General features: G+C 35.6%; 1 protein-coding gene across 1 annotated transcript; it reads left to right on the forward strand.

Annotated features, from left to right (window-relative positions):
* Nucleotides 1-1,336: 1,336 nt before the first annotated feature.
* On the forward strand, nt 1,337-26,555 carry LOC111407752 (anthranilate synthase alpha subunit 2, chloroplastic-like). The gene is made up of 11 exons (XM_023037412.1): nt 1,337-1,520; nt 1,963-2,147; nt 11,625-11,814; nt 22,211-22,362; nt 22,961-23,076; nt 23,164-23,410; nt 23,500-23,556; nt 23,746-23,898; nt 24,141-24,221; nt 24,753-24,839; nt 25,991-26,555. The coding sequence occupies exons 1-11, from the start codon at nt 1,373-1,375 to the stop codon at nt 26,312-26,314; spliced, it is 1,740 nt and encodes a 579-aa protein (XP_022893180.1). The 5' UTR covers nt 1,337-1,372; the 3' UTR covers nt 26,315-26,555.
* The last annotated feature ends 826 nt before the right edge of the window (nt 26,556-27,381 follow it).

The following is a 27,381-nucleotide window of genomic DNA, read 5'->3' on the forward strand; positions in this document are numbered from 1 at the left end:
CCATTCGGTTCAGTTCGGTTCCATTCGGTTCTGTACTATAATTAAATTTTTTAACATTTATAACAATATTATATAAATACAACTAATAACACATTCAATGGTTTTGGAATTTTAGAAACTAGTAGACTACCTTATTCAAATGATCGCTACGGTCAAAGTTTCGGTTGGTGGAGGTCACAGCGTCGACTGACGATTGTATATGTTTCGAAATGTCAGCGAGGCTGCAAGAGTCGAGATAGCGTTATGCACTTTAGTGTAGGTATTTAGGGTTATTTAGTGGATTAGATCTTGTTGGGCTAAGAAATGAAACGATAAAATGGGTAATTGGGCCAAAATTAAAAAATTAGAAATGAAACAAATTATTGGGCCAAAAATTTGGATTTAGAAATTGTTAATTTGTTAATTTGTTTAGAAAAAATTAAAATTAAAATAATTTAATTTATTTAATATAAAAAAAATTAAAAAGATTCGGTTCTTATTCGGTTTTTCGGTTCTTGGTCTAGAACCGAGAACCGAACCGTACCCGTCAGTTTTCAATTCAAATACCGGTTCGGGTATTTAATTTTACAAGAACTGTCGGGTTCGATTCAGTTCGATTCGAGAGATTTGTTCAGTCCTAGTAATTGGACTAAATTTAAGCCACTATGAAAACAAAAGGGCAAACAACTGAACTGTTTTTGAAAAGTAAAGCACATGTGATGATGTGAATCACATTTAAACATATATGACTAATGAAAATTCATCATGCTCGGCATACAATATTTTTTACAATGCCCTTGTTTGAGCCCCATTTTTTCATCAAAATACATTATTCAATAGTGATTTGACACCATTTCAATCACATATTTTTCAATAAAATAATATTATACACAAATAAAATTTTTTTCTTATTTTTTAACCATACATTAATACACTATTTAAAAATTCATTTCTCCTCTAAAATGAGGCTTAAACAAGGGTAATATTGTTGACAACACACCACGTGGCATATTTTCATTGAACAATTTAAAAAATAATTTATCTTTTCAACCAATATTTTTTTGGTACATATAATAATGTCAAAAATCATTGCACAAATGACATTATCCATGAAAATCTGCCTTTTGAAAATAATACTTAAAACATTAATAGGATAATTAATCGATTAACAAATGTTGTCAAAAACTATTGTACAAATGGCATTATCCATGAAAATCTGCCTTTTGAAAATAATACTTAAAACAGGATAATCAATTGATTAACAAATGGTTAATGGAAATCGGCCTTTTTGAAAATAATACTTAAAACATTAATAGGATAATTAATTAATTAACAAATACTACTGTAATATATTGAGAAGAAACTAATTCAAACTCTCAAAATCTGCACTAAAATGAAAACCCTTGCCCTCCCTTCCCTCTCTCACTGTCCAGCTTCCTTCCCTTCCCTCCACTCTATTTCCTTCAATTACTGTACCACCTTAACAACCAATTTCCGCACACTCCGAAATGTGAAATGCTGCGTTTCCGCACCATCGTTAGGTGGGTTTACTATTTTCATCAATTTACTTTATTTTGTAATTTAATTGTGGGTTTTATGGAGTTATGAATTTTATAGTGATTGATGTAATTTTCCAGAATGTACAGTGCTCTGCGGCTAACCAATTGGTCTCATGTTCAAATTGGATTCTTTATGAATTAATGGATCTAGAACAAAGGACTGTTAAAGAGTTCGGAAAATGTTTAAATTTGATGAGCATTTCATTTTACTGTTCCTACGTATGTGCATTGTTTTTTTATATAAAGCCATAAAGATGTAAATACACTAACCTGTAAGTATGCTCCATGAAGGGTTTGATTGACTAAGTAATGTTGAGAAGCACCACGATAAGTTTGGTTATCAGTGGAGCGAGTACATACATTTTGTCCTCTATTTTATAACTTTCTTTGATGTGTGGTTTGTAATGGGGTATGTTGAGTGCAGTGGACCACTTGGTCAAGTTCAAGGAAGCAGCAAAAGATGGGAATTTGATTCCATTGTATAAGCCAATATTTTCAGATCACTTGACTCCAGTGCTAGCATACCGATGCTTGGTGAAGGAAGATGACAGGGAGGCCCCTAGCTTTCTATTCGAGTCAGTTGAACCTGGATTGAATGCTTCCAGCGTTGTAAGTTTCTCTTTTCTCCTTTTTATTTTTTGGATATTTTTTATACAAAGTTAATTTATTTTTTGGTAGTTATGGTAAACTGATGACGTAATAAGCAAGTGGTCTGCACGTAAGCCTCTGCTAGTTGCTTTGGATTATTCATAACTGCCTAGAACCTAGATCCTCAAGGGTTACTCAGAAACATTCTTTTTTACTGTAGATCAAAAATCTGTTTTAGGACTTGAACCTACAAACCCAACTTTGAAGAAAGGGTGCAGGGTGAAATATTTGGTTATGTAAATAAAAAAATGTTTAAGTTCAATAAATCTGTCGAAGAATTTTCAATCTAATAAAAGTCTTAGCTTTTAATAATTAAAATTTCTTGCTAAATAATTGTTGGAAAGCGTCCAAATTGGCCATATTCTAGGAGATTTAATTTCCTTAGAGTTAGCATTTAATTCTTCCTTTCCTACTTTATTCTTTCCTTTATTTTTCCTATTGTAAATATAAATATTGCCATGTTCCTTTGAGATGAATTAACGAGAATTATTTCTACAATATATTCTCCCATTCAAGATGGTATTAGAGCATTAAAATTCTCGAAGCTGTGGTCGTAATCTTGTGCTCCCGGTATCATCCCGTAATCTTGTGTTCTTGAGTTATACAATCAGCATCCTCGGTGGCCAAACCTCGCCATTCCTGCGTTGTTTGAGTTTTTGATAATTGCATTGTGTTTGGTTGGTTGCATCTACTGCTGGGATTCGCAGTTCAGGTGCCTTTGTGGTTTAGTTCGTGTTGCTGCAATGTGTTCCGGCGCCGTTGATAGTTGCCTGGACCTCCAACATCGTTTGTCGTCCCTTGCTTCTGGACGGAGGAATCACAGATTGGTTAGAGGAATTCCAGTTTCGTCTTGCGTCGCCTCTGTGAGTATCTCTGTGTGGACTAGTGTGGTGAATTCTTGGTTAGGCCTGGTTAATTCTTGGTTGGTTGGGCCAGGTTAATCCTTGTTGGGTTGACTATCATTGGAGTTAATGTTTGTTGGGTTGAGTTAATTCAATTTGGGCTTAGTTTACGTGTTTGATTAAAAATTCTAATCTACGGCCAATTTCTTAAGTGCTGAGCAGGTGGATCACCTTTTTTAATGGCTGAAATTCACTGCTACATGCGGTCCTCTTATTGGTTCTTTAGTCGAAACAGGCGATCTCCCGAGTATATACTCTTGTGGTTTAACTCTTGTACCATGGATTATTGATTCTGGTGCATCCGACCATATGACTAGTACTTCACAATTTTTTAAATCTTATTACCCTTTAGAATTGTAGATGGAAGTCTCTTATCCATTGTAAGAATAAGTTCTGTCCAAATCTCTGAGAAAATTGAACTAAAATTTGCCCACAATGTTCCTAAACTTGCTTGTAAGTTGCTGTCTGTTAGTAAACTCCCACGTGATTCTAATTGTCGTGTCATATTCCTTGATTCCCATTGTGAATTTCAGGACCAACTCTCAAGAAGGATAATTGGCAGTGTTAGGATGATTGATGGACTCTATTATTTTGATGATACCCTATTCAACAATAGACAAGTTCAAGGGTGAAGTACTAATGGTAATAGTTCAATACCTGTGCGAGAACAAATTATGCTTTCTCATCTTAGACTATGACATCCTAACTTTCTCTATTTAAAACATTTGTTCCCCAACTTGTTTGTTGATTGCAACACCCTTTATTGTGATACGTCATTTATCCAAGAGTCATCGGAACACTTATCGATCAATAGGTTATCATGCTTTAAAACCCATTTATTTAATTCATAGTGATGTATGGGGTCCCTTAAAAATCGCTACTGCATCTTGAAAAAAATGGTTCGTAACATTTATTGACGATCATACATGGTTGTGTTGGGTGTACCTGATGAGTGATAAATTTGATGTTGATTATTCAAAGATTTTTACCACATGATAGAAAATCAGTTCCAAACACAAATCAGTATCCTTCGAACTGATAATGGTGCTGAATATTTTAACAAATGTTTGAGAACTTTTTTGTCAGCAAAAGGTATTCAACACCAATCTACGTGTCGTGACACCTCACAACAAAATGGTATTGTTGAGAGAAAAAAATCGTCATTTATTATCGTATTTTAAAATACATCACTCTCTTAGCCTATCTAAAGAAGATTTTCCTATTTGTCGAATAACATCGGATTTACAACTAGGAGTTTTTGGATGTACTGTTTTTGTTCATAGGTCCTAACTTGACCCTAGGGCAGGAAAATATGTTTTTCTTGGATATTCTCCTAATAACAAATGTTTCAACCCTAGTACAAAGAAAATTCACGTTAATATGAATGTGTCTTTCCTTGAAAACCAGCCATACTTTAGCCATGATTATCTTCAGGGGGAGAAAGGAAAAAGTGAAGATAAGTCCTGACAAAATTTCTGATCTTAATCTTCTTCCTAGTGTTTTTGATCTTAATCTTCTTCCTAGTGTTTTCTCTGACATTGACCTGAACATCCATACTCCTTTAAAAGGCTAGGAAAAGGAAAATTTATCTGGTGAAAATGATAAAAACCCGAGTCCACCTATACAAAACATAAGTGATTCTCAACCAGGGGGAGAAATACTACCAGGTATTACCTCATCGGAACTTCGTGTTTATACTAGAAGAAGGGATCATCAAAATAATAGAAGTCCTTCTTCCAATCCAGAGCAACGCCACTTATAATCACCTCTACAAGTTGGTCCTTCCAGTACACAAGGTAACTCTTCCATTCCCGTTCCTTTTGTTGACAATTCTACTGATCTAGATCTTCCTATAGTCCTTAGGAAAGGAGTTAGAACCTGTACTACACATCCTATTGCAAAATATCTATAATATCATAGACTCTCTAATGCTCATAAGGCCTTTACATCTAATATTTCTCATTTGTTTGTTCCAAGAACCATTTAGGAAGCCCTGGATCAATCGGAGTGGAGATTAGCTTTTCAAGATGAGATGAATGCACTAATTGCTAATGGTACTTGGGAAATTGGTGATCTACTAGAGGGGAAGAAAACTGTGGGATGTAAATAGTTGTTTACAGTGAAATGCAAGGCTGATGGTAGTGTAGAGAGGTACAAAGCAAGACTTGTGGCGAAGGGGTTTACTCAAACATATGGAATTGACTACCAGAAAACCTTTGCTCCTGTAGCCAAGATGAATTCAATCCGTGTGTTGCTTTCTCTAGCAGTCCATTTCAATTGGTCCTTGTATCAATTAGATGTGAAGAATGTCTTCTTAAATGGAGACCTAGAGGAGAAAGTTTTTATAAATCTATCGTCGGGATTTGAAAACAAAGGAGGCAAAGGGAAAGTGTGCAGATTGATGAAGTCTTTGTATTGACTTAAGCAATCTTCGAGAGCTTGGTTTGAATGCTTTGGAAGGGCAATAAAGAGTCACGGCTACAATCAAGGCCAAGCTGAGCATACTATGTTCTATAAACACATTGGCAGAGACAAAGTAGCTATATTTATTGTCTATGTTGATCATCTTATTTTGACAGGAGATGATAGCAATGAACTTGAGAGATTAAAGAAGATTCTTGCTAAGGATCAAAGACTTAGGTAACTTGAAATACTTTCTTGGTATGGAGTTTGCAAGGTTAAAGAAAGGTATATTTGTTTCTCAACGAAAATATATTCTTGATTTATTTGGAGAAACAGCTGTTTACAAGATTTTAAGGTACTTAAAGGGGACTCCGGGTGAAGGCCTACTGTTTGGAGGTTATGGGAATTTAGAAGTTGAAATATACACTGATTCAAATTGGGCTGGTAGTGTCACTTATAGAAGATCTACTTCTGGTTATTGTACATTTGTTGGAAGAAATTTAGCAACATGGTGCAGCAAGAAACAAAGTGTGGTGGCAAGGAGTAGTGCAGAGGCTGAGTTCAGGGTTATTGCTCATGGAATTTGTGAAGCACTATGGATTTGAAAGTTACTAATTCGCTACCAATGAAATTATATTGTGATAATAAGGCAGCAATATCTATTTCTCACAATTTAGTTCATCATGATAGAACAAAACATGTGGAGGAGGACAAACACTTTATCAAGGAGAAAATAGATAGTGGGGTAATTTGTGAGGCCTATATTTCTATAGTTAAGCAAGTAGCCAACTACTTACAAAGGGTCTGCTAAAGAAACAGTTTGAAAGCTTAATCAACAAGCTGGTTATGGAAGATATCTGTAAACCAGCTTGAGGGCAGTGTTGGAAAGCTTCCAAATTGGCCATATTCTAGGGGATATAGTTTCCTTAAAGTTAGCATTTAATTTTTCCTTTCCTACTTTATTCTTTCCTTTATTTTTCCTATTGTAAATATAAATATTGCCATGTACCTTTGAGATGAATTAAGGAAAATTATTTGTACAATATACTCTCTCATTCAAGAATAATAAAACACTTTAGTCAAATTTTAAACTCCATGATCCAACATGTGGCTCCGACAACAATTCTCAACATCCTGGTCCGATCAATTAGGCATATATAGAAATATAGATATGTGAGGATACAAATATTCTTAATATGGGTCATGCTGATAATTATCATAATTTAATGTAGAAAGAAGGCAATTAAACATGCAGCATAACTTTATGAACTAGTGGAGTAGAAACTGACCATAATTAGGCCCATCTAGTGTGGGTAAGGTAACTGTGTAGATCTGCGTACCTCGTGATTTCTAACTATAAGACCCATCTCAACCTCACTTAGAAGATCACATAAAACATGTTAGTTTCTAACTTAAAACATTAAAAGATGAAAACTAAAACATTAGTCATGTACGATCCATACTGAAATACTTGGGCTCGTAAGATAATAAAATCTTAAAAAAGATTTTTGAATCTTGTGAAACAATCTTGAAAGTAAAAAAATAAAGTCATGAAAGGAAACTTGAATCTTAATTGGAAGCACATTGTCACGAGCTTAGTTTCGTTACACCCAAACTACGCTAGAACCGTGTGGCCTTAATGCTCCAACACTCCCGTCCCCACAAGATAGCATTAAGTCAACCTTACATCCTCACAATAACTTAACCAAATGAAGCTAAATTATATGCTAACTTAGGTAGAGATAGTAGATAGGAAATTTATGGGGAAGAGAGCGCACACATATTTGGGGAAAACTTTCTTTCTATAAATGTAAGAGAACTATGTACAAACTCACTACAATTTTCTCTCTACAAAGATATCACTCTATTTCACTTTACTCCCATTCAATCCATGGAAATTTTCTCTCAATTCTCTATTTTTTTCTCTACTAATTCATGTATTCTTTCATATATGATTTTACAAATAACCAAGTTCCTTTATTTATAGGCAAACTCAAGGTATGTAAGTTGGCATCAATGGCTAGGATTAATCTTGATCCAAGGGTTCTCATTGATTGCAAGTTGCTTTAAAACTCCTTTGACCATAAGGTAGTCAAGCTGGAATTGACTATCTTGCAAGTGGCATGTCTCTACACTTGCAAGTTGCATTATTGCATTGTATCTTGCATCTTTCCAACTCTATGTTAGTTGAAATGTCACTTTTCATGCAAGTGGATCTCTAGAACTCATGTGTGCAAGTGGACATGTCTCCATCAAAGTGGCCAAGTTGGATTTTGCTTCCTCAAGCAAGTTGTCAAGTTGCATGTTGGCCTCATTTTGCAAGTTGTCCAATTAGCTCAAGTTGGCACACACTTGCATCCAAAACAACTGGTTGCAATCCATGTATTGCGTCCCCATCACGAATCTAGTTTTAACCTGAAGAAACCAGATTTTCGTCCTTGCGTCCCCAGCCAACATCTGCCTGCGTCCCCAACCTGTGGCTGCCTACACAGTCTGCCTGTGTTGCTGTTGCATCCCCCGTAGCAACCTGCCTGCGTCTGCCTAAGTTTTGTCTGTCTCTGTCCCCCTACCGTAGTTCCTGTCTTGGTCCTGCCTGCGTCCTCTGCCGCAGGTTCCTATGTTGTTCTGCCTACGTCCCCTAACGTAGTGTTTGTGTTTTTCCTATTTGCATCCTCTAATGTAGGTACTTTCGTCCAGCCGTAACACACTGTCTGCGTTACCCGAATTTTCCAACCGCAACCTGGACGTATTGGCCACGACCATGAGGGACGTAAGTCACTCCCCCACTAAATTTGGCGACGCCCTTATTGCCATGTATCGCCGAAACTTAGACCTTATTTGTCATAAGTCTATCTCACGTTCCCACTTTGTGTCATGGCATTCTCATGTCATGCCAAGCCTCAAGTCATCACCTTGCAGTCTGTGACAACGTGCAATCTTTCTTTTTCTTCCTTTTTCTCTATCTTTTTCGTTCTCTCTCAAAATTTTTATTGCTTTCTCTCTTATAATCATTTTTATATTATCAGATAATATTAGTTTTTAGAGGTGAATTAATTTAGATTAACCCATTTTTTGAGGATAGCTAATTCCATACCTAATTGTACACTTAACTTCAGCCACGTACACTATTACAAAAGTGAGCCTTTAACCTTTAGTTATTATTGATTTGTGACTTTAGGTTTATTCCATTGTTTTAATTTAATTATGATAATTAATTGAACTACTTGAATTAAAAGTGGGAAAACCTAATTAAAAGTGTACACTTGAAACGTAGTAATCTATCTAAGAAGTTGAGGCCAATGAAATAAAAAACCAGATAAGGCGAGACTATGAAGCACACAGCCATTAGATGTGCACTCAGCAAGTCAAGGCATATGCCTTGAGAAAGATGTGTAAGTTTTGAGGTTTGTAATGAGCTCCTTGACAAGGTGCACCTCTGAACATAAGCCTCTGGCATTGTTACCAAACAACTCTAGTCCAAACCATAAATACCAATCCATCTGATAAGGTCCTAACTATAAAAGGCAGGATTTCTATAAGAATCAAAGGAGCAACAATATATTTATTTAATTAAGAGAAATTACAGCAAGAAAGGAAATAACATATAGTCGTTCGAGAGGACTACACTCTCCTAAACTTCACTTTCACTCACTAAATTCCTCCCCTCTACCCTACAGGTTGCCTCTCTATTTTTTGATCTTTCTAACTAATTCCCCCCCCCCCCCCCCCCCCCCCCCCCCCCACCCACCAAAAACAAAAAANNCCCCCCCCCAACACTTGCCATAACAGAGTTCTTTTGATGTATATTCTTCTCAATGCTTCCGGGCTCTTCTAGAAATGGAGGCCTATCATTACCCCCAGGTTCCAAAGACACCTTGTCCTCAAGGTGGAAGTGAGATTCAGCTGCAATTTTCTTTGATATGAATATGGCCGAGGTTAATGCAAAAAAGGAATAGTTCAATCCAAGGGACGGGGCTGAATGACTAACTACTAGTAGTATAGTCCCTAGCAAACTCCATAACCCGTCGTCCCTACCTTCAATGTTCGCGTTTGGAACTCATCGTCCCCTTTTGTCTGTGTGTGAATCTGCCTTGGTTTGGAGAATTTGGAGCCCATGGTTTCTTTAGGTGGCTTTGCTGCTGTATTTCTATCTTCAATTAGTTTTGAAGCTGACAAGTGTTTTATTTATCTTTTGAGCTAGGTTTTCCTGGACCATTTTTAAAATCAGATTGAGTTCCTCTATGCTTTGGGCCACTTCCATTAGTTGGCCCAACCCTTTTGGGCTTAGTAACTTGATTTCAGTCCTTATATTTGGCTTGAGTTCCTCTGTGTTGGGCTACTTCCATTAGTTAGCCCAACTCTTTTAGGCTTAGAAACCTGATTTCAGCGCTTATATTGGCCTTTAGTCCATTGATAAAAATCCCATTTTCTAGTATTGGAGATGAAGACAATTTACTACTCCTCGGCTGGGTATTTAGTAGATTTGAAAATTAAATTTCTGTCCTCGATTCTTTGGGCCACATCCATTAATTTTCCCAATCCTTTTGGATACAATAGACAGACCTCAGCCTGTATCTGTCCCTTCAGCCCCTGGATGAATGTGCTCTCCAGAGCCTCTTCTGAGATTCCAATCATCAGTACAGCCAAAGCTTCGGGGGATCGCAGGAAATCTGCCACGGAACCCACCAGCTTTATTGCCAGAAACTTCTCGCACAGGCTGCCTTCCTTTGTGGGTTGAAAACGCAACAAAAGTTGATGTCGAAATTGCTCCCAGCAGTAGAACAAATTTCTTGCTCCTGCCCCTTGCAACCAAGACAAGGTATCTCCATCCAAACTCAAACCAATCGTCCCCATATTCTTCTGCTCAGTCAGCTCATTAATTTCAAAGTATCGTTTAGCTCGAAACAACCACCCATCCGGATTGTCTCCACTGAAAATCCGTATTTTCAACTTCCTAATTTGCCTCCAATTCTTTTGCTCTGCGTTCTGGTCGCTGCCCATCGTGATTCCTCCATAACTAGCTTCACCTGATCCTTCTGATGCTATTCCTCTATCTTTTGTCCAGTGGTCAGTCCGGAATGGATTCGTTGGAGTCCATTCTTTTGTAAGGCATTCGGATCCCTCTCCCTCAACCTTGCTACTGAATGCTGCTTTCAAATGAATATAGGCATCGTCAGGGTGAATTATTGATGCCACAATTTTCTGGGTTGCCTCTACTGTCTGCATCATCTTGGCCATATTCTGTGTAAGGCGTTCCGCAGATTTTTCCAATTTGGGAAGGTATTGCATCTCTACTTTCAATTTTTTCATCCCCTTTTCCATGATTTCCACTTTACTTTCTATCTTCATCTGGGCCAGCAGATCAACGTGCTCTAATACCATTTGATAAGGCCTAACTATAAAAGGCAGGATTCTGTAAGAATCAAAGGAGGAACAATATATTTATTGAATTAAAAGAAATTACATCAAGAAAGGAAATAACATATAGTCATTCGAGAGGACTACACTCTCCTAAACTTCATTTTCACTCACTTAATTCCTTCCCTCTGCCCTACAGGTTGCCTCTCTATTTATAGATCTTTCTAACTAATTTTCCCTCCCACTTGCCATAACAGAATTCTGTTGATGTATATTCTTCTCAATGCTTTTGGGCTCTTCTAGAAATGGAGGCCTATCACCATCCCACCAAAAAAGGAAAAAAAGGATGAAAAGAAGAAAAAAAAGTGATATATTTTTATTTGTTCTAGATTCATATTTTAAGTATCCCACATCATCTAATAATCTTTAAATGGGTGTTTTTTATAGGCTTTTTTATGTCTTTGTACTGTTATCTTAACTTAAGAAAAATTAATTCACTCTTTGCCAAAAGTTTCTCTCCCTTCACTCATTAAAAGAAGAAAAAAAAGTGATATATTTTTATTTGTTCTAGATTCGTATTTTAAGTATCCCACATCATCTAGTAATCTTTAAATGGGTGATTTTTATAGGCTTTTTATGTCTTTGTACTGTTATCTTAACTTAAGAAAAATTAATTCACTCTTTGCCAAAAATTTCTCTCCCTTCACTCATTTATGTGAATGTGTTTATTCTTTTTTCCCTCTATAGTTTAATTGATGTGGAACAACTATCCTAGGGGCGATATAGTGTGGTTGGGGCTCAACCAACCATGGAAGTTCTTGCAAAAGAGAATAAGGTGACCTTATTGGACCACCATGAGGGACAGAGGACAGAGGTGTTTGAGGATGATCCGATGGCTATTCCTCGTAGGGTTATGGAGAAATGGAAGCCCCAAGGCATCGACGAGCTCCCCGAAGCATTTTGTGGTAACAAGTTATACTCTATACCCTTTCATATGTCTATTTGGATTTGTGTGAAATGTTAAACTTACATTTGATATTAGGTTTGGATAAAATATTTTTGTTAAAGGAAAAATAGGACAATATTACTGTACAGGGAGTCCTCAAGGTAAAAATATTAAAAATAATAACTCATGTATTTGGCAATTAATCTCAATGCAGTTTTTGAATAAATGGAGCCTCGACTAGGTTCATATCTGATAACTAATGTACTGTGAAATCCCCTCGGTGCCATGTACCATCAAAAAGCCAAGAAAGCAACTCTTTCCAATTTAACTAAGAAAATAGTTACGCCTACATTTATGATTGGAAGTAATTAGCACAAAACACCCTTGCCTTTTGATTTTATTGTGTAAAATGTCCATACCTTTCTTTTTTTGGTATTTTCACCCTTATTTCCACATTTCATTGCGAAATCCTTCTTTTAATCCATTTTCTCAATTAAAAATTGTAGAATGATGAATATACCATCATATTTAAGTAAAACACAAATAAATGAAAAGAAGGAAAAAGAATTAATTTCAATCATAGTCCCAAATTTTCAAAAAATTATAAATAAGTCACAGATATATAATTAAAAATAAAAAACACCACCAACTCCAGCCAACCGCCACCTAAACTACCGGAACTAAGGACCAATGGTTAATGATGGCTCTGATGAGTGGTTTAGTTTATGCATGGCGAAATGGGGCATTAGAATGGTCTTAGCTCTTGAATATTTAGACACATTTCAAGTAATTGTAGTAAAACTTCACCTATTGACCCCTTGGTTTTTCCGACGATACGAACTTCACTGCTTATGGACCCTAACCTGGGTGATCTATCCATGACTAGGATGAAGTTTGGGGCTCCATGCCATTAGACAATCCTCACTCGTCTCTACACCTACCACCCGGCCACCAGCTCTAAGGCCACCTGATTAGGTCGGAATCGATGGCCAAAATTTGTTAACACAAAAATCGGCTGCACCCCCTTCTCCAGCAAGACCTATTCCCTTTCCATCATACAGGTCGACTATACTCATTAGGGATACCTAGTCATGTCTTGCAACATTAACAAATCTGCACAATCAAAATTTACATCCCCGTTTTTCGAATCAAGTGAAAATGCAACTTTTAGTCATGATTTTCGACACCGTTGGTGGTATCCATGATCGTGGACCACCCATTCCGCCATCACCTGATAACAACGCACCAATTCCAGCCATGGGTTTTCATCAATGTGGCCTCCCTATGACAGATCGAACAGGGATAGTACGTGCGTGCAAGGAAGATTTTGGCCATCAATTCCGGCCAAATCTATTAGCGTTAGGGCTGGTGGCTGGGTGATATCTGTAGTCGGAGTGAGTGCTGTCCAATTGTATAGAGGTTCAGCGGTTTGGGTGGTTGTTAGCTGGAGTTTTTTTGGATTCAATGGTGGTGGTTGGCAGGAGTTTTTGGTTTTTTTAGTTTTGATTTTTAATTATATATTTGTGACTCATTTATACTTTTTTGAAAATTTGGGACTATGATTGCAATTAGTTCATTATTTTTTACTTTTCTGTTTTATTTAAATAGGAGGAAATATTCATCATTTTACAGCTCTTAATTGAGAAAATGATGATTTACACAATGAAAGGTGGAAATGGTTGTAAAAATGCCAAAAATGAAATGTAGGGATGTTTTGTCTAATTTTTTTTTTTTGGGATGTTTCATATAATTTTATGTCGTCTTTTTCAAGACAGATTCTTCACAGTTTTTATTTTAAGATTCAATTGAAAACAAAGAGTTTCCTACTTTTTCAACCTACTCTATCACAAGCAGTTAGACTGCCAATTCATTTTATTCATTCAGTGAAGAATGAAACATAGTGTTTATTACACCATGTCTTAGCACGTCTCTATGCTTACACCAGTAATTGTTTGCTCATCTTAACAATTGCAATCTGCTTGACTATCAACATAGAAGTCTGTTAGAAATGTTCTGTGAGAATGCATGGTGAAAAGTGGATTATTACTGAAAATTAAAAAAATCTTGATCATTTTCTTGCCATAATACAATGCAAAAATGGATGATCATGGCTTTCACTGTGATGTTTACATAAACAAACGGTAGGAGAAAAGCATTTATCCTGTCTTCATGTGTGGGACATAAACTTTGATAGACTTGCATGAGTGACATTGATGATAGTCTTGGTGTCACACCCGTTTTGTTGCTGGCCTGGCTTTGGCTTAGTTGCTACTAATAATCTTATTCTAGAGGGAGCATCCTCAAACATGAAGTGCCACGACCACTTTCCCATAAGAGTAATATTTTTAGTTATTCCTTTTAAAATTGGCCGGTCCGCCTGCCCGTTTCAATTATGAAAACTGGAATCTTGACCTGACGTCAGACTGGTTGCATGTTATATCTGGCTATTAGAATTTGGTTAAAAAATTGATGAATTGCCTTGAACTGTAATATGTGTTAATGGGTCATGGTTTGACCTTTTTCCCGGTTCTAATTTATGAAAAATTTTATTGTTTAAAATTAAAAATTGTTGAATTGCTTGCTTAGAGGCTGCCAAGCATGCTATATTTCCCTATCCTTGGGCGCCTTTTATAAGCTATTCTTTTCTAGTCTCGTTCTTAAGCTTCTGATGTTGGATAAACAAAACTCCCATTGCAAAATATGATAAGTGGGTACAGTGGGGTCTGAGGTAGTTGTGTGTATCTTTTTTTAATACTAACCAATGATGTTATAGATGAGTTTGTGGGCTTTTTATTATAGTGTAGAATGAACATAGCTGTTGACCAAGTCATTCTTCTTTCAAAAGTTTTCGCTTGTTTTAATTTTGTTTAAATATTGTCCTATTCTTTTTCCTTTTTTTGTGTGTATATATTTATGTCTTTATTTTTGGCATCAAGTTTAACCTTTTGACCTTAGATCTTAATCTTTTCCGATTTGGTTTCCCGGTTGGTTTTAAAAACACAGATTTTTAGGCATTGAGTTTTAGGAAACTAGATCTCCAGGGGACTTGGGCATAGAAACCAGTCCCTAAATGACAAAATCACTGTTCACCTATTCCTTTCCAAAGAAATGTGCATTCTCCATTCGACAGTCTTAGTCTTTGTTTCATGTCTGTTATTCAGTTTCTTTAGCCTAGGAGTTACACCTACCTAATCCAAAATAATAATAACTATTAAAGGAGCTTGTTTTGTTTTTGGAAAGATCAACGTTTCATTGTTCAAAAAATCTAAGGAAGCATAAAACTTGCATTCGAGGAGCTAACTCAGAAGAACAATTCTTCACTTAATTGACTAGACAATGCCTAATCCCGTTCTTCTTTGGGGTCAGCTCCAACTCTATAATGGGCTATTCCATGGTTTAACTTAGCAGAATTGAACTTCATTACTTGTTATTTTGGGGTGATCTCTTCTTCTAGATACAGTAAAACTCTCTATAGTTATAATGTTGAGACCTAATTAATTTTATTACCATGAAGAGGTTAATACTTTATAAAGGTGTAGTTACAAATGTTAATGTTTTGATTTAGTTATCCTTAGTGCAAGTTGTGTACAAGTGAAGTACGAACTGCATTAATAATTAATTAAGAGCATGTCAAATTAAAGTTATAGACATTGATAAAAGGGAGACAGCTTCAAAAACTATTTCATATATATATGTAGCGTCGAAAATATGCAAAATTATCTTAAACCTTTAACATAACATATGATATATTTTTTGGTCTGAAACAATTTTAGATAAATGTTTTATTTCATCTTACACCTTCAGTTAAACACAAGCGCGCGCGCGCACACACACACACACATATATTTTGGTAATATTCCAATAACTATTACTAAGTGGAGGCAAGTTCCGTAGGACGGGACCTAGAACAATCATAACTTATTACAATGTGGACTTTATTCTTATGTATAACAAGCCCAATTTGAGACCAATTTTTATTTGAATGCATGGAGATTATTCCTATATAGGACACGACTATAGAGAGGTTTTACTGTATATGGCTGATGATAGTCTTGTCACTTCTCTTAAGCGGTGCATTTAGAAACCTCTTTTTAAACGTCTGAAGAAATCATCTTAGTATTTTCTGAAGCAATTTGTCTTCAACTTGAGAACTCAAGAATTCACTGCCACCATTGTAACGCCCCAAAACTTGTATAAACTCCGGAACGTTAGGAAAATTCACTTTTCTTTATTTAGAATGCAGAACTATGAAAATAAAATTCTTCAATAAACAAATAACTGAAACCTTCACAAATTTAACTTAAAACATGATAATCGTATCTTTAAAATAAACATACTCAACTAATTAATTCAATAACATTTTATTCTTTCAGAACAAATCAAACTTATTAAATTAAAAGACAGAAAACTTAATGAATATTTTTCATCTTGGCCGTCCGCATCACCAATTCGCCACTGTTCCAATCGACCCGAACTAACTTGTAAAATTAATGTAAGAGTGAGTATTTAAAAAAATACCCAGTAAGATACGTGCAGTTCCCATACACAATTACATAACAAATAAATTATATACTTCATACTGCTCTTCTCTTATGGAGTATATCGGTGATCAAGCGACACGTCCATCTTAGGTCCTCTTAAATCTCCGTAGGAATTTCATCTCTCTTTCTCTAGAATCCGAAGGTTCACTAGCAATCGATGCATATTTAATTGCATATAAAAGCATATAGAAACGTAAACAACTTGCACATATATATCTTACCTCGTTTAAAAAATATAAAAATCTAAATGTACGTTCAAAATTCTTTTCTTTGCTTTGGTGGTAGATTATCAACTGGTAGTAATATTTGAGGCATAAAACTTACTGATTTCAATTCTCTCTCTCTCTCTCTCTCTCTCTCTCTCTCTCTCTCTCTCTGCTGTATGAGGGTATAAGAATTTGTGTGTGTAAAAGCTTTTCTATCATGCCTTTATATATAGGTGTAGGTGATAGTGGTCGATAAGTTTTATTTTAAACAAACAATTGATTTGATAGAGCCAAATCACAAGTGACGTGTACTATGCAAAAAATTTATTCAAGATTGTACTATATTATTATCTTAATCAACCACAAAAATCCACAATCTCTATCTAACACATGGAGCCAATTCTTGGACAATCTCAAAATCAAAAACAAGTAAATATAATAATAAAATCACATTACCTACTACACGTGGTGGCGGCCACAATTAAATCCAAGTCTAATTAAGTTAAAATACTAGTTTTTAGTGATTTATTCAAACTGTAATATCTTGGTGATGGTTTATTCGAATCGACTTTTTTTCGAGTCGAAGAGTTATAATTAATTACAAGCTTTAAAATGAATCCACTATTGATGTACTTCATCCATGTTTATCAAAATCTAATTATTTGGATAAGAAATAGTTTATATAATGAAAATANNAAATTCACATATTTGTTCCAAAATATAAGAATTTAAAATATATTTTAACTTAGTCCCTCAACTTTTGAAAATATAACGATATAAAAAATAATATAGATAATTTTATTCTAAAATTTTCGGGGTGTTACAACCATCAGATTGGAAGTTGCTAAATTTTGCTATAAAATTTGTTGGGAAAAAAAAAAACCATATTCTCATGCGTAGCAATTGGAATCTTCAATGACTATCTAACCAACGATAAGGTAGTCCTTATGAAGGCGTAGACGTAAGAGAAAAGTGATGAGGACATCTACTTTTTATTTATTTTTAGTTGGACTTTATTTATGTTTTAGATTTTATTTATGTAATTGGGCTTGTGTTGGCTCAAGTCCATTCTACTTAGGATTTTAGTTTTTACCATTTAAACCTAATTGCGATGTAATTTCATTAGTTTTGATGAATTGAAGAATATTTTGGTGGTTTGTTGCCTATGGCTTCTCCTTCCTCTCCCTCTCCCTTTCCCTCTCCCTCTCCTCTATGAATTTCTGCTTCTTCTCCGATTTCTCCCCCCATTCTCTCCTGTTCTTCCCTCTTTCTTGCTTCTTCTTTCTATTTTTTAATTCGTCCTGCATCAAATTTGGTATCAGAGCCTAAACTTGGGCAATCTCTCATCTCCAATCCAAAAATCTCTTCATATTTATTTCCCAAGAACTTGTGGAACAGCATAAACAAATAGACTTTTAGCATGAGCAGCCAAGTTATTATTTTTCCAGCCTCTTCATAGTTGTTTCCAAAAAAAATAAAAAATAAAAAATACTGTTCATCGCGGGTACTGTTCACCTAGAATTTCAGTTTAGTATTTTGGTCAGTTTCTTAAAAAAATAAAATACTGTTCATGGGTACTGTTCACGCCCCCAAAAAAAATCTCGTCTTTTTTTCCCTGCTGCTGCTCATAAATAAAAAAAATTGTGGTGGTGTTCCACAAATCCCAAACCCTAGCATTCAAGCCCATTTAGCCCAACTAACCTAGCCTACTCTCTACGACCCAGGCCCACTCTCCAAACACTAACCCCAGCTGGTCCATCTCTATAACAGGATCCAAACCCCTTCCCATCTGGCCCAGTCCCAAATATCCAACCAAGCCCGATTATAACCAATCCATTAACATCAAATACCTCACAGTTTCACCCGGTTCCTCTCTCACAACCACTCTCTTGCCGCTGCCACCTCTAATCACCATCACGCCACCACTTCATTATCTATTGTACCCGGGCATCTAGAGCACTAACGCTTCATCGCCATAGGCCACCACCACCAACCCAAGATCATACATTTCCACCATAATTACCACTCATATATTTCCTCATCCATCTCAACAATGTAATTACCGCAATTACATTGCATGTAGTTGCGTAGTGGTCGTCTTGTCGTCTCTATTTCCAATACATTGACCATGGATCCATCCCAATTTGATGCACTCACTAGACAATTAGCGTAACTTGCCACTAGCCTATCGACTGTCCAATCAGATATAACTGCTACTCGTGAGGAGAGAAAGACCCTAACTGCTAAGTTGAGCAATTTTAAGCGAACCCCTCGTTTGACTGACACTAATTCTGAAACGTCTCATAATAGACAATATCATCGTGGACAAAGTGATCAAGAATATTTTCGACGCGATCGTAGGAATAGGGATCAGGTTCGTGAGCGAGAACAAGGCCATGGTCATCATAGTACTCATTCTCTTCCTTATCGTAAGGAGCGTTTCTTTAGAGACATTGACTTAGATATTCCTACTTTCGATGGTTGCTTAGATCATGAAATTTTTACCCAATGGAACACCCTTACACAAGAGAATCGGCTAGTAATTGAGTACATTGCTCAATTTGAGGAATTTCGAGTGAAATGTCATGTCGTTGAGGATGAGGTCCTAACTTTAAGTAGGTTTATACAAGGTCTACGAGATGAACTTAGACGTGAGCTTTTATTTCGAGGCATTACTACTCTTGATCAAGCTTACTCTTCAGCTCGGGACTACGAGTTAATTATTAGTACTGCATATGAAAAACGTGATCACCATCGTTCACCCATCTCATTAGCGTCATCTCATCATAAGTCTATCATAGAGCCTTCCCAGTCTAGTGTTCCTTCCCTTTGGAAAAACAAGTGTAAAGGTCGTTATAGCCTAAGGTCGTCTTCTTCATGTAGAAAGCGTAATGACAATCATCCTTCGGTTTCATTGGCTCCACTTCCTCCTGTTAAGTCCCTTCTAGGACCTCCCCCGTCTAATGTTCCTCCAATTTTGGAAAATAAGGGTATAATTTTTGAAACTCCAAAGACTTCTCACTTGCTATGCATTCACTGTAAGGACTTTGGTCACATCTCTTCCAAATGTCCTAACCGAGCCTTAGTCATAGAAGAACGAAAGAATGCAATAGAAGAGTCGTTAGAAGATCTAGCATATGACCCTAAACTTGAAGATTTTGATGATGATAGTGAGGACACCTCCTTAGGTGGCATCCAAGCTCTTCTTAGGACTCCAGATTCTGTATCATATGATTTCCCTAGTCACTTTTATAGAACCCAGTTGCCTATGGTTAGCATTAAATCGAAATTCTCCACTGCAGACCAACCATGGTCAAAATGAAGTCGTTAACCAAAGTCCTAACAATTTATTCAAGTCTCTAGTCCAGAAAAATCTTGGGAATTGGGACTTAATTCCTCCAACTGTTCAAATTATATATAATAATCCTGTGAACTGGTCTTTAGGTCTAAATTCCTTTGAAGTTATTCATGGTTGTGAACCTAGGAAACCTTTAGACCTTATTTCCATGTACCCACATGCTAGTGTGTTTATGTCAGTTGAGGTAGTTGTATCACATTTTCATAACTTGCATATTGAGATCAATAAACAATTTGAAGCAAGTAATGCATTATATAAACTTCAAGCTGATTTGCATAAACGATATTTTGAATTTAATATTGGGGATTATGTAATATTACAAGCTTGTAGTACTGGTCCTTTAAAAAATTTAAAGCATGTTGGTTCAAATGCACATGTCATTGCCCTTTCATCACATTTTGGCTACCACTCTGCTTTTAATATTGAGGACTTCATTACTTACAAACACCGTATTACTTCCTTTGATGATCTATTTCTACTTAGCTTTATGGACCCCCGAACTTGACTATATTGATATTTCTACTTCAATACTATCTATCACAGCACACAAAGATAAAATTGATGTTATTTTAGATGAACGTGTTGTATTGACCAATTATGGCAAGATTCAGTACTTCCTAGTTTGTTGGGTAGATCGACGTGCTTCTTATGCTCCTCATTATATACAATCATGTGAAAATTTTGAAGATGAGGTGTATGAGTATTGGTTATTTGGAGTCCAGTATCAGTATTTGGTTAGAAGGAAAGATCGCCCCCTTGGTCAGATCATATTCTTGGGAATAAGGTACAGTTTTCAGTATTATCAATCATGGAATTTCGTTATTTGGTTCGTCAGAAAGATCGTCCCCCGTGGCTTGACTTGACGCATTTGGATTATCAGATTGACTGCAGCCTATACTATCTATCAACTCGACAGGGTCAAGTTTTTCTCCCATCCCGGGAGAGTTGATGAGGATATCTACTTTTTATTTATTTTTAGTTGGACTTTATTTATGTTTTAAATTTTATTTATGTAATTTGGCTTGTGTTGGCTCAAGTCCATTCTACTTAGAGTTTTAGTCTTTACCATTTAAACCTAATTGCGATGTAATGTCATTAATTTTGATGAATTGAAGAATATTTTGGTGGTTTGTTACCTATGGCTTCTCCTTCCTCTCCCTCTCCCTCTTCCCCATGAATTTCTGCTTCTTCGGTTTCTCCCTCCATTCTCTCCGGTTCTCCCCTCTTTCTTGCTTCTTCTTTCTATTTTTTAATTCGTCCTGTATCAAAAAGTCTTCTTTCTCTCAACACAGTTTTTTGCTGATGTGCTTTATCTTACGATATGCTCTCAATTTTTCTCGAGTTTAAGCCTATGTTTTGCCTCCATTTTTTAAAAGCTCGTTTTCTCAAAAATCATTTTAATCACATTCTCACATATAACAATTTTACACAAACAGATTTATTTATTTATTTATTTTTTATTATTATTGTTTTTTAATCACACATTCTTCTAAATATCACTATGCCTACCAAAATTGAGCTCAAACGGGTGCTAAAGATATATCTAAGATGGATCCAGATTAATGTTTTCCCAACTTTTTCTGACTACATGAAGGTTACTTTTATAGAGTATCACCATAGAGCGGCTTATTGTATATTGTTGATGCTAGTCTCATCACTTTTCTTAAGAGTTGCATTTGGAAACCTCTTTTAAATGTGTTGATTTATAATCCTCATTTGTAAATCTGTGGATTTATTTTATTTGGTTTTGTAAAGTAGCACAATTTCTGAAATTCGATATTCAATTTAATGTTTGTTACTTTGTTTGAATCTCTAATTATTAAATGACGAATCACACTTTTCAGTTATCGCTTGAGTGTTATTGATCTTTCTTGTCATCCCTGCTGAGCTGATATTATGCCTGATTTGATGTTTATATTTTGAAGGTATGTAGTTATGCATAGACGCAGGTTTATTAATAGCTGTATTTGTTCAGGTTTACATGTACACATGCTTTACGGACCAAGATTTACTTAAATATTATGTTCCTTACCACCATTCATTAGTTTCCTATTTGACCTTGAATAACAAGTATTAACTTAGTTTGGACCCGGACTTGTCCATTCTTATTATTTTCCTGATGGTCTCTCAAATAGCCATCATTTCGCTTGACAGTCTTTTAAAGGTGATTGAATTCGCCGTAAAGAATAATGTTTATTTGAGAGATAAAATCTTTTAGGTCCTTGCTTTAAATGAAAAAAAAAAAATTGACTTTGTCCTTGAAATGGATGTGAATTAAAGTTCATTAACAGTATATTATTTCTCAAACAGGTGGTTGGGTTGGTTATTTTTCATATGATACAGTGCGTTATGTAGAAAAGAAAAAGCTACCATTTTCAAATGCTCCCAAGGATGACAGAAACCTTCCTGATGTTCATCTAGGCCTTTATGACGACGTGATCGTGTTTGATCATGTGGAGAAGGTTCTCTCACTGCCCTTTACAATTTCATTGTTTTGTTAAACATGGCATTTCAGTACAAGGCTCTCTCTAATTTATTGAGCTCATCACTCGTAATAGATAAACAATATACAAGTTACATCCTTGCTCATTCAGTTCTCTTCATTAGATGGCATTTCTTCTTGAAAAGCTGTGTCTTGAGATGGAACGGACACAAAGGCGCATTCCTTATCTATTATACTATTTGATCATATATTTGTCTATTGGTTTGATATGGCTAGAAACTTGTAATATTTGATAATTCATTGCAAGGCCAAGACGAAGAATAATATAATTTAAATTATTATTATTATTATTATTATTATTTTTTTTTTTTTTTTTTTTTTCAATTGACTTCTTATGTAAAAATCGAAAAACATTTTTATTAAATCAATCAAACATTTTACTGGTAAGTATCATTGTGGGATGAATATTTTTGTTTGTTATTAATTCTCTTATGACAGGTGCATCCATTTAGTAAAATTTAGGACTTCTAGCTCCATCTATGATTGCCTTCCGAAGTTTATTGTTTTGTTTTTTTAATCATCATATGGTTAAATGCTTGCTTATTTATTACTCACAGAAAGCATATGTGATACACTGGGTAAGGTTGGATCAGTTCTCTTCTGTTGAAGAGGCCTACAATGATGGGATGAATCGGTTAGAAGCCTTATTGTCGAGAGTGCATGATATAGTGCCGTAAGTGTGGCTTTAATTTGACAGACCAACATTTCTATGTTTGTTTCCGCTTTTTATTCTTATGTTTGACTTGGCTATCAATTACAGCCCTAGGCTACCTTCAGGTTCAGTTAAACTGTCTACTAGCCTTTTTGGCACTTCATTAAGTCAGTCCACCTTGACAAGAGAAGAATATCAGAAAGCTGTAAGACAAGCTAAGGAGCATATCCTTGCTGGAGATATATTTCAGATAGTGCTAAGCCAACGATTTGAACGGCACACTTTTGCAGATCCATTTGAAGTCTACAGAGCTCTAAGAATCGTTAATCCGAGTCCATATATGACTTACTTACAAGTCTGATTACTCATCCCTAAAATTATTTGTATCTGAGAGATTCATTTCAAGTTTTGTTTCTGACTTTCCATAAACTATTAATATGATAGACTAGAGGGAGCATCCTGGTTGCTTCAAGTCCCGAAATTCTTACTCGAGTTAAGAAGGTAAGTATACCTCTCTTTCATATATAATCTGAATTTTGAAGCAGTTTCATAGAACTACTGTTCCATTTTACATGTCCTTTTTAAAATGGCAGTATTTTCTGTTCTTTTTCGATCCAGTTGACTGTACAAGCATTTGACGGCATTTTTTTCCATGTTTGTTTCTCATGGTCTTTTATTTATATTGGGCAGAGAAAGATCACTAATCGCCCATTGGCTGGGACTGTTCGGAGAGGCAAGACACTAGAAGAAGATTATATGTTGGAAAATCAGCTTTTGCATGATGCAAAACAGTGTGCAGAACACATTATGCTTGTTGACTTGGGAAGAAATGATGTTGGAAAGGTCGTCCTTGTATTTCTAACGTTATGATATAAATTCTGTATGTCTTTGGAACAATGTCATGGAATGTCAAAAAAAGACATTTGCTTTTGGGATGGGGGAGTATATTTTTTCACGTTTTTTCATGGAATCCTGGTTTATGAAACTCCATTTACATTTTTGTTGATAAGTTGAATCATGAATAACATTGCCATTTATGAATCTCCTTTGCCATTAGCCATGAAGAAACATTTTTCCCGGTGTAGGTTTCAAAACCTGGCTCTGTGAAGGTTGAGAAGCTCATGAACATAGAGGGCTATTCCCATGTCATGCACATCAGTTCCACAGTAAGTATTTCTCAGCTGATATAATCCATATTTGGCGGTATATATTTGTGGAAAATATCAGTTGATATTCTTGTTTTGAGTTATTGGAAGAGCTATTTTTTTTTTTTTTTTAACATGGACAGAGGATGATTTAATCTGCTCTTGAAGGTTGTCATGTGAAGGTTTATTAGTTACCCAACAAAAAAGACATTCTTTTTAATTAGAAAGGAATGGATAAGGATGATGGTTATTCATAGTTATTAAAATGATAAAATTAATTTTTGTATCTGGATTGTAAATGTCTGGATATTTTCATTTGTTTGAAAGATGAAAAATTTGGATGCTGTTAGGTACTAGTTGTTTTTGGGAAAAACGATCTGCTGGTATGTTATTTGTAGTACTTGTATGGTTAGTTTGGTAAGGTGGACTGTTAGTACTGGGCATTATAGGAGAGAAAAAGAAACTAAAATCCTGTCCATCGTAATGTCCTTTACTATCTAGTATTGATTATCAAACATGCGCATAATATATTTTTTCATATCGGTTTCACAGGTTACTGGTGAGTTACTTGATCATTTAACTAGCTGGGATGCTCTGCGTTCAGCATTGCCAGTTGGAACCGTTAGTGGTGCTCCAAAGGTCATTCCTTCTCTTTCTTATTGCAAATAAGTGGTTTTGTTATTTATAATCTTATCTTATATGGATCATTCAAAACTTAAATCTATTGAGCTGTCTAATTTTGAATGAAACCCCGAAATTAGCTGAAATACATATAAACTAGCTTGGTGGAGTTCCCACTCCATGAATTAGGCTGCATGTTGCCATTTTTCTAATCCCAAAGAGGGTTCTATCTCATCCATTTTATTTTTTGGTGTAGCTTTTCCATCTGCAAGTTGAAATGATTTAATAGTTCAGCTCTGAGTTATGTTTGCCGTCACTTCTAGCCGGCATTAATTGTTCCTTTGAATCCGATACTGAGTTTTGTTTCATAATCTTATGTAGAAACATTATCTTATTCTTGCAAGTTTAATTTTTATTGCTGCCTACGATCATGATTGCATGCTCCCATTCGACTTTCAAAGTCAATTTGAAGTTTCTTTGAGCAATAATTTATGTACATACTTCTACAATTTATTATCTTAAAATAAGTTTTCAAATGATAGATTGATGGGAAGTTTATTATAAGTTTGTCTCAAATGTATGTATAAAATTAACTAGAATTTCTGCATTAAAAATTCATATGTTGACTGCGGAGGTTAAATGGGCCTATTGTGGATAGAGGGAGTCTCAACTAAGCTCATTGTGCATATATAAGTAAAACTGAGAGGGTTAAGTTGGAATTTATTTGTAATCATTGGACTTTTTAGTCTATTATCATCTAGTAGTTGTTCACCCACATTGAATTGGACCAAGCTCATTGTGCATATGAATTTAGAACCGAGAGTGTGTAGGTGGAATTTTCTTTATATTTATTGGACTTTTTAGTCTATTATCATCTAGTAATGGTTCATGACATGGAATTGGACATTTGTCGTCTATGATCATCATTGTAGACTGACCAAGGCCAAGGTTGGTATTATTTGGGCTTGTGAGTAAAGTAAGCCTATATTTTGGCCTTGACACAAAGAGGCAAGTTGGCCAGAGGAATATCCTTGATGTTGCGCTCAGACATGGCCTTAAAAGTTACATTTTAACACGATCATTTTCTTTCTCAAAGATGAGTCGAATGGCAGTTCACTTATTATACTAGAAGAGGATGCACTATATATATCTTATCTTTGGCTGTGCAGGTGAAAGCAATGGAATTGATAGATCAACTAGAAGTTACAAGGCGTGGGCCATATAGTGGTGGATTTGGAGGCATTTCTTACACTGGAGATATGGATATTGCCTTAGCTTTGAGGACTATCGTATTCCCAACATCTATGCGTTATGATACGATGTACTCATACAATGAAAGGAACACGCGTCAAGATTGGGTTGCTCATCTCCAAGCCGGGGCGGGCATAGTGGCCGATAGTGATCCTGTTGATGAGCAGAGTGAGTGTGAAAACAAGGCTGCTGCTCTTGCTCGAGCCATTGATCTGGCCGAGTCATCGTTTGTTGAAAAGTAATATTAGATCCCTTTTCTTGAAACTTATTTTGCGCCCTATATTCACAGTTCTGTGTCTTCAAATATCGACTTCAAAAAACATGAAATTATGAATGCATTAGGAAAAGAAAAATTAGAAAATTTTGCTCAACCACCTAATTATGGGAACACATTTGGGCCCATTTATGCTGTGTTTGACTTTAGAGGAGAGCTAATGCATATCTTTGTTGAATTTTTCTATCAAATAATTTGTTTTGCTCCTACATCTGGAATTTTTTTTGTGTTGGAAAATAATTGTTGTTTAAGTCTCTAGTTAGATATGTTTAGCTCCTGTTTGATCCTTCCCATTTCTTAACTCATTTTTAACCATAAATTATTGGGGTTTACAACTTTTAACTATATATATTTTACTAACTTTTATTAAAATCTACTAATAAATTAATTTTTATTCAAATCAAATAGGGGCTAAGAGTGAAATGCATTAGGATGTTTGCTATGTTATTTCTAATAAATTTGAGGTCGGTTATCTGAATTCGTTTTGGATTATCGTTTCATCCATATGTTCTTAGCAACCACTAATGATCTATGTTCTAAGGACTGTGATTGGTGTAGAGCAATTATTGCTGTACATCTTTGCAGTCCCCTCACAATGAGGGGGCCCATAATTAAAAGATCATGTAGGCACCCTCAACATGTGAGGGGACTATATATCATGGTGTACAAATAATTTAACTCATGTTCTACGGAGATCAAAATGTTGACGATATAGGGTGGCTACATTGAGCAAACGAATGAATGGCTGCTCTTTAATTGAGAAAAGATGCAATTTGAACATAAGAGAGAGATGCGGTCAGTCGATTTGGTTGGTCCTATTAAAATATGTTAAATAGGACATACCTAAATAAAACTCTCTTCCAAAACTCGAGTCTATTTTGAAAGTAGAGGCATCAAATTGAGCAAACTAATTGGAACTTGTGCCTATATCAAGGTCATTCAACAGGCAGACCAGTTATCAGTGGCTGATAAGTTTGGTCCTTGAAGCTCAGGCTCGATGTCCCGGACGAAAGCTAATCTATTTAGGCAATAGAC

The sequence above is a fragment of the Olea europaea genome, chromosome 13, assembly GCF_002742605.1.
Source record: "Olea europaea var. sylvestris chromosome 13, O_europaea_v1, whole genome shotgun sequence".
NCBI lineage: Eukaryota > Viridiplantae > Streptophyta > Magnoliopsida > Lamiales > Oleaceae > Olea > Olea europaea.

Coding starts and splice junctions, on each gene's coding strand:
- LOC111407752 (XM_023037412.1), top strand. CDS start 1,373: ATGAAAACCCTTGCCCTCCCTTCCCTCTCTCACTGTCCAGCTTCCTTC. Junction 22,363..22,960: donor TGTTTGATCATGTGGAGAAG/GTTCTCTCACTG, acceptor TATTACTCACAG/AAAGCATATGTGATACACTG. Junction 23,077..23,163: donor AGAGTGCATGATATAGTGCC/GTAAGTGTGGCT, acceptor TATCAATTACAG/CCCTAGGCTACCTTCAGGTT.